Genomic DNA, 6,896 nt, shown 5'->3' with positions numbered 1-6,896 from the left:
TTATTTTATCAGTAATTATTAAAAGTTACATTTTACTTATGGTACGGGTACATTCTGCTGGATTTCTTATGTTCTCTAGTAGCTCAATGAAGTCACCCAGGTTTGCCCTTTCAGTCCATGTGACCGGACGACTGACCTGTGATTATTACATATATTCATCCCAATGCAGTGGCAGTTCTCCGGCATTGTAGGGTTAACACGCACCTTATCTAGGTTACTTTTTATTGTACTAGTATTGTCCTTTATTGATATGTCAAGATGTTACAAAACAATTCATAAAGAAAAGAAAAAAAGGTTTACATTCACTTCATCAATAGGACATTGCTTAAAGGGACGGGATCCATCGATTTCTGGCCTTTTACCGAGAACCTTCCGGTCTATTGTAATGGTAACAGTAATAATTTCCTACAGGAATGGATATAAATAAGGTGATACATAATTCTGGTCACAACTATGCAGAAAAACAGAACACACGCACACGTCGCTCTATAGATAAGCAGCGTCAGGACAGGAAAAAAAATAAGTTTTTCTCCAGTTGGAAATTGAGGCTCAAACTCCATTTCAAATCTGCCTTGTTTTAATGCACATAAAAATGCGGCATCATACAAATCATTATCTGCAATCCAAAAGAACAGGAATTTGTAAAACAAAGTAGAAAACAAAACAAAAAAAAAAAAAAAAAAAACTTGCAAATGTAAAAAGAGTGCTTAAAACTAAAAAAGGTGAGGTTCCTCTGCCGATGGATGGAGGGTTACAGTTTTCTCATTGCGTCGTCAATGTCGGACATCTGTTCCTTCAGCTGATTCCACTGCTCCGGGTTCAGAGAGATTCCTGCAGGAAAGAACAGAACCAGAACGATCTATCAAAAGCAAGAGATTGGATCCCTCAAAAGGAACTCGTCACCAAGCTCCCAGCCCACTCAGGTAGGGGATGACTTTCTAGGATTCCCTCTTATGTGAAATCTCAGCTGTTTATATAAAAAAAAAAAAAAAAAAAAGTCATGCAAATTTGACTCTTCTCATCCAATATTCACATGCAACGAGTCAAGTTTAGTGGCTGCAAGGAGGAGAGTCACCTAAGATGCTCCCATCTTCTGTTATAGGACCTATACAAAAAGCTTTTGGTGCCATATTAAAGAGAAGAATTGCTTTCAGATCTATGTTTCAGTGTGCTACAGAATTGGAGATAAAGTTGAAAAAACTAGACAGGAAATAAATCTTTATATGCAGCTTATATTTCCCATTATGTCTTTAGTCGTCTATCTCTGGTTGGGACCCCTAAGATTTCATCTGAAAGACGATACCCTTATCTTTAATGACAGGGGTATCTGAAGCACAACAAACCCTGCAATCGATGACTCATCTCATGTAAAAATGAGGCGAAACTAGACATATTTTGGCAACTATGGGGAATTTAATTTTATTTTTACAGGTAAACAAATGAAATTTCACATAAAAGAGGGGATTCTGATATATCATAGCCTACCTGAATGGACTAGTAGTTTAATGGAGTAAATGCTGGTGACGAGGTCTTTTCAGGATATAGCTTAAAGGGCTATTCCAGGATTGTGTGATTGATCACCTTTCCTTAAACATGACATAAGGACCATTACCTTTCCTTCCAGGCTTCATATCTCCTTGGTTGTCCATAAAGTATTCTCTAATATCAATGAGAACTTTTCCTTTGAAGTCGCGAACGCTCACGTACCGCATTTTTCCAATCTTAAAAATAAAATACAGTATTTACAGACACTTGTGTAAAGTTTTAGAGAGGTTTTTAAAACAAATTTGGCACAATTATACAGGCAAGTCTCTACCCCAATACCTCCCAAGGCAGATTAATGATTGAATAGCCATCTTAATATGTGGTTTTTCAGCTGTTCACTGACCTGAGAATTAAGAGGCTTAAATGTCAATGTAACATTGAGGACCCATCACTGATTTTTGGGTAACAAGAACAGTGCTATGCAGAAACAAGCACTACTGTGCAAGTGTAAGGTCAAGGAACCCTCCAGTCACAGTTGATTCATTGAATAATGCATGGAGCAGGGCCTGAAGGAAGGAGCGCTACTCTAGGTTCTTCCAAGGTTTTAGGAATACAATGAAATAGAGTCCTGCTCCTCCCTTCAGACCCTGCATTATTCAATGCATTTGCTTTGACTGGAGTGTTCCTTTAAGGGGTTGTGAAGTCAAAAACATTGATCCTCAAACCTTCGGAAACTAGCTCCGCTGAGCTGCCCTATGCTATATAGTACAGGTGGTCCCCTACTTAAGAACACTTGACTTACATACGACCCCTAGTTACAAACGGACCTCTGGATATTGGTAATCTATTGTACTTTAGTCCAAGGCTACAATGATCAGCTGTAACAGTTATTAAATGTGTCTGTAATGAAGCTTTAGTGTCAATATTGATTCTTATGACAACCCAACATTTTTAAAATCCAATTGTCACAGAGACCAAAAAAGTTCTGGCTGGGATTACAATGATAAAATATACAGTTCCGACTTACATACAAACTCAACTTAAGAACAAACCTACAGACCCTATCTTGTAAGTAACCCATGGACTGCCTGTACTACAGAAATGAGTGCTCTGTAAGAGGTTTTAGAAATGAATGGCTATAATGGCTATAATTTAGCTACAATGATTTCTGCAGGCTAATGGGATGCTTGATTCCAATGATATTATTCACTATAGGGCAGATCAGAGGGTAGGCTGTGCCTTGTCCTATTTATCCCCAGTAATTTTAGAGTGGACCTCAAATATATTTAGACATCTTTGTAATGCACTGCGATAAGGCCTTTACATCTTAAAGAATATCTACCATTTGATGCATTATGAAGCAAACATACCTTGAGAACGCTGTAGCTACACTGATGCAGGATCATACCTTGGTTAATCCATGAGCTGAGTGGTTTTCCTGATAAAACCATTATAAAGTTATGATAATAAAGCTGTGTCACTCCTCAACACTTTTCCTAGAACATTAGTTACGCACTGCTCACAGAATGATGTAATCACTGTGTGGTGCCTGCCAGGCATAAGAATCAATTTCTGCACCATCCCCCAGCTGCTGTGTATGAGTGATCCAGCTCAGCTTGATTAGTCATGTCTTGACTAAACTCTGTCTTGAAGGTCATGGTCAAGGTCCTGAATGTTATAATTTTTTTTCAGCAACACACTCAACTCAGTGTGTAAACAAGAAAGGATTCTGCTTTAGGCTATATTCACACTGCCGTTGCCCGCCCGTACTGTACCGTACCGTAGCGGGCAACGGCAGTGCACGGGGAGAGGAGGAGGAGGTGAGCGCAGCTCACCCCCGCCCCTCTCCATAGGAAGTTATGGCGCACGGCTCCGTATTACGGGAAAAGATAGGACAGGTCCTATCTTTTTCCGGGGTACGGAGCGGTACGGTGCCGCACCGTACCGCTCCCGTAGGGCGCCGTGCGCCCATTGCCGTCTATGGAGGACGTATATCGGCCGTATATACGTCCTCCATACGGTCGTGTGAATGTAGCCTTAGGCTACATTCACACGGACGTATGAAAACAGCCGTACCGTACTTTTACGGATTACATACGGCCACATTCATTTCAATGGACAATACATCTGACCATTTATATTGCCGTTGTTAACTCCGTTCCGTACCGTACCGTATACTAGCCGTATAAAAATATAGAGCATGTCCTATTTTCTCCCGTATTTCAGTTCCGTATGCCCTAGAAGTCTATGGGGACGTATAAAATACGGGTTACATACGTGCTGCATACGGATGAAAAACTTCACGTATATACGGCCTGTAAATACGGGACTGGAGAAATCATACGGTTGTGTGAATGTAGCCTTAGTCTCTACATTACACCTCCTGTTTACCAGGTTTTCACGCAGAGTTCATTAAAAACAAAACAAAAAATGCACGTGTGCGATTTTGAGTGGCTGGGTAGGTCGGTCGTGCTACAGTGTATGATACACTTTACAATTAAATACAACCTCATCATACCAGACGGTCTATAGCAATAGGTATACACAGGGAAGATACCTGGAACATGTTATCCTCCTGGCGGCTGCTGCTGCTCTGTTTAGCAGAGGCAGATGCTTTAGAGCTTTCTCCTGACTTCTGCTTCTTTGCTGGCTTCTCCTTCTCTGGGGGTGGGGGCTGCTTTTTTCTTTTTGCCTTAGAATAAAAAGTATTTCCCATTGTCACACATTGCAAAAAAAATATACAAAATTGCGCAAGAAATTTTTTTTTTTCTACCCTTTCTGGCAAAAGATGAAACAGAGCACAGTCCTCCGTGATCTTTCCTTACACTGATAAATTACAGCAGCTCATGTTGAATGCAAGATTCTAGAGTCTCCATTCTATTGCATCACCCAGATATAATATAACCATTCTTTTTCGCCATGGGTGTATTAAAACAAATCTACCATGATAAACATGGGGGAAAAACAAACATTACAGTTACTCTGTAAGCCACAAAACTGGCACTCAGCTAAATAATTTTTCCCTTTGATGTCACAAAAATCAGGTTGATGGCCCAACATATCATTTGATTATATCTGGAAATGTATACTTTTTGGGTTGGAGCTCATAGAAGACGTGTAAATATGCAAGCAGACACTCACCTTTTGATCAACTTCACTATCAGATTCGCTCCCCGACGAGCTGGAGGACACTAGTTCCTTTGATTTTGGCATCCTTAAAAAAAAGAAAAGAACAAGACAACAGACATAAGCAAGTGTGGAGGGATTATCCGGAATGGTGGCTTTTTTTCTCCTCCTATGCCAACCTCCTGTTTTGTGGGCGTGGAAGGCTCTTGTGGCCTGAAGCATTTGGCTATCGCAGAATTGTATGCCAGGTAGGATCTGTAGTAGAATTCATCCGGGCGCTTTGTGTACTAGTATGTAGAGCACTCTAATTGCTGCACAATACGCCCCAGTCATGAGAAAATCTGCACAATGATGCCATTGGCTCTGCCAGGTGTTAAAAGGGCTTTCCCACAAACCAATTTAAGCCCTATCCACATGATAGTGTGTAACTTGCTGTTCTGTGGGGGTCTCGATCACGAGGGGTCCCAGGTACCTCAGTCAGACCCCTAGTCGCTCCTGGAGATGATTGGAGCAGAACGATCATGAGCGACGTTTGCTCCATTAATCTCCGGGAGCAACGAGGGGTCCGACTGAGGTATCTGGGACCCAGTCAGACCCTTCATTCTCGTGATCTGTGGGGATCACATCACCGAGACCCCCCATCAATCAGCAATTTAAAACCATCCTGTGGATAGGGCCTAACTTGGTTCATGGGAAAAACCCCCTTTAAACCCCACAAGACAATCTCAGATACCCCTAAAATTTTAGTGGTTGATAAAAATCTGTTCCTTCAAAAAGGGATGACATGTTCATGGTGCACATGACCACTGAGCCAGTTCCTGGGCCCAGCTACTATGCGTTGTTCACTCAGACATGACGTTGAGTGGACACGTGTGTCACTCAGGCTGCGTTCACATTGGGTTTTCAAACCTGACCCAACAAGAGAGGAGATTTGCCTAATTACATTGTGTTAACATTCCATTTAGAGAAAGCAGATGTTAACACAATGTGAACACTTGCATCACGTTAGCCTTACTTTTTGTAAACACAAACGTTAACAGTAACATAATTAGGCAATTACGTTTCAAAGCACAATGTGAACGCAGTCTAAAGGGGGGGTTGCAAAGAAACTCAGAAAACCCCACAGGGGCAGGAAAAAAAAGGGAAATTAAAGCTGTGCCAGGTCAGCCATCACAGGAGGGGTTATGAGAATCTTGTAAAACCCTTTAATATTTTTGCTACAAGAGACCATGCAACACCATTTTTGGAGAGGTGTCCATGAACTTAAAATATTGATTCTTTTAAAAAAAAAAAATAAAATTATGTCCCTCAGGAAACTCTTAAGACGACCATTTTTATATATATTTTTTAAAATTACTCCCCCCACCAAATAGAATGGGAGAGTCCTGTTACTGTTTAGTTCCATTCATTTTAATGGGAAAAACCATTCACCATACAGATGGAGGGGGGCGTCTCTATTACATCCTATTCTTTGTCCTTACTGGCCAGGCCCATATGGTCCATTACAGGGAGGGATTACAACCCCCATCACAGGGAAGGATCACAACCCCCATCATGCATTTCGCACAGATGACACCGAAACCCGTTATAACCAAGAACAACCAGCCCGTCCTTTCTGCACATCAGCGCCATTTTCTCCTCCAGCTCCGCTAATAACAGGGCAGCCGGTGACCGGAGAGACCACGGAGCCGCCATCGCTTGTCTACAGCCGGGGCTCTGCCGCTAAGGGCAGCATAACACCCGCTAGACAGCTTCCCGCCATTACAGAGCAGTGTCATAGCCGGACAATGAGGTCCGCACGCCCGCTCTACTCATCCCCACAGCCCGAACCCCCGCCCGGCCTCACACCCGCCACTGGCCGCACACCCCGCGCTCACCTGTCCGCACTCACAACCGAATTACTAGAATACCGTCTGCAACAGGAAGTGACGTCAGACCCCCGCCACACGAGGTGAAGAAAAATGAGACCTAGCTCGCCGGTGACGTCAGCACGCACGCATCTACGTAAGGAGCTCGTACCCGGCGGCCATGTTGTGGTTGGCAAATGCTATCGTTTCTCGTTTGCGGCGGTTCAGCCAATGAGTTGTTAAAACGAGTGTTATATCAACTAATCACATATGCAGAGCGCTTGTAATGTGTGACGTCACATGTTCATTACGTCACAAAAATAAAACAGTAGCAAAAGAAATTATAAAACAATCCTACTTACCAGGGCTGCCAAAAGGAATTTGCAGGTAAATTGTTTAGGTTCCCACACGCATTAGTTTCTTATATGTTTGTATGCA

At 42.3% G+C, this 6,896-nt stretch overlaps 1 protein-coding gene across 2 annotated transcripts; it reads right to left on the bottom strand.

Moving 5' to 3' along the window:
- Window positions 1–214: 214 nt before the first annotated feature.
- Window positions 215–6,645, bottom strand: SUB1 (SUB1 regulator of transcription). 2 transcript variants are annotated; one of them, XM_072134393.1, is made up of 5 exons: window positions 6,489–6,645; window positions 4,627–4,699; window positions 4,043–4,177; window positions 1,613–1,721; window positions 215–831 (listed from the first exon to the last, which is right to left on the bottom strand). In XM_072134393.1, exons 2-5 carry the CDS (start codon window positions 4,696–4,698, stop codon window positions 752–754), a joined length of 396 nt encoding a protein of 131 aa, XP_071990494.1. In that variant the 5' UTR covers window position 4,699; window positions 6,489–6,645; the 3' UTR covers window positions 215–751. The 2 variants fall into 2 exon arrangements, with proteins under 2 accessions (XP_071990494.1, XP_071990503.1); XM_072134402.1 differs by lacking the exon at window positions 6,489–6,645 and adding an exon at window positions 6,043–6,067.
- Between the last annotated feature and the right edge of the window lie 251 nt (window positions 6,646–6,896).

This window comes from Engystomops pustulosus, chromosome 1 (genome assembly GCF_040894005.1).
Source record: "Engystomops pustulosus chromosome 1, aEngPut4.maternal, whole genome shotgun sequence".
Taxonomy (NCBI): domain Eukaryota; kingdom Metazoa; phylum Chordata; class Amphibia; order Anura; family Leptodactylidae; genus Engystomops; species Engystomops pustulosus.
This window is presented reverse-complemented; position numbering and strand designations above follow the sequence as displayed.

What these genes read in the sequence shown, in the direction of transcription:
- SUB1 (XM_072134393.1), bottom strand. Translation starts at nt 4,698, where the DNA reads ATGCCAAAATCAAAGGAACTAGTGTCCTCCAGCTCGTCGGGGAGCGAA. An exon ending in ATAGTGAAGTTGATCAAAAG is followed by an intron (nt 4,178 to 4,626) that starts GTGAGTGTCTGC and finishes TTTTATTCTAAG; the next exon opens with GCAAAAAGAAAAAAGCAGCC. An exon ending in AGGAGGATAACATGTTCCAG is followed by an intron (nt 1,722 to 4,042) that starts GTATCTTCCCTG and finishes TTTATTTTTAAG; the next exon opens with ATTGGAAAAATGCGGTACGT.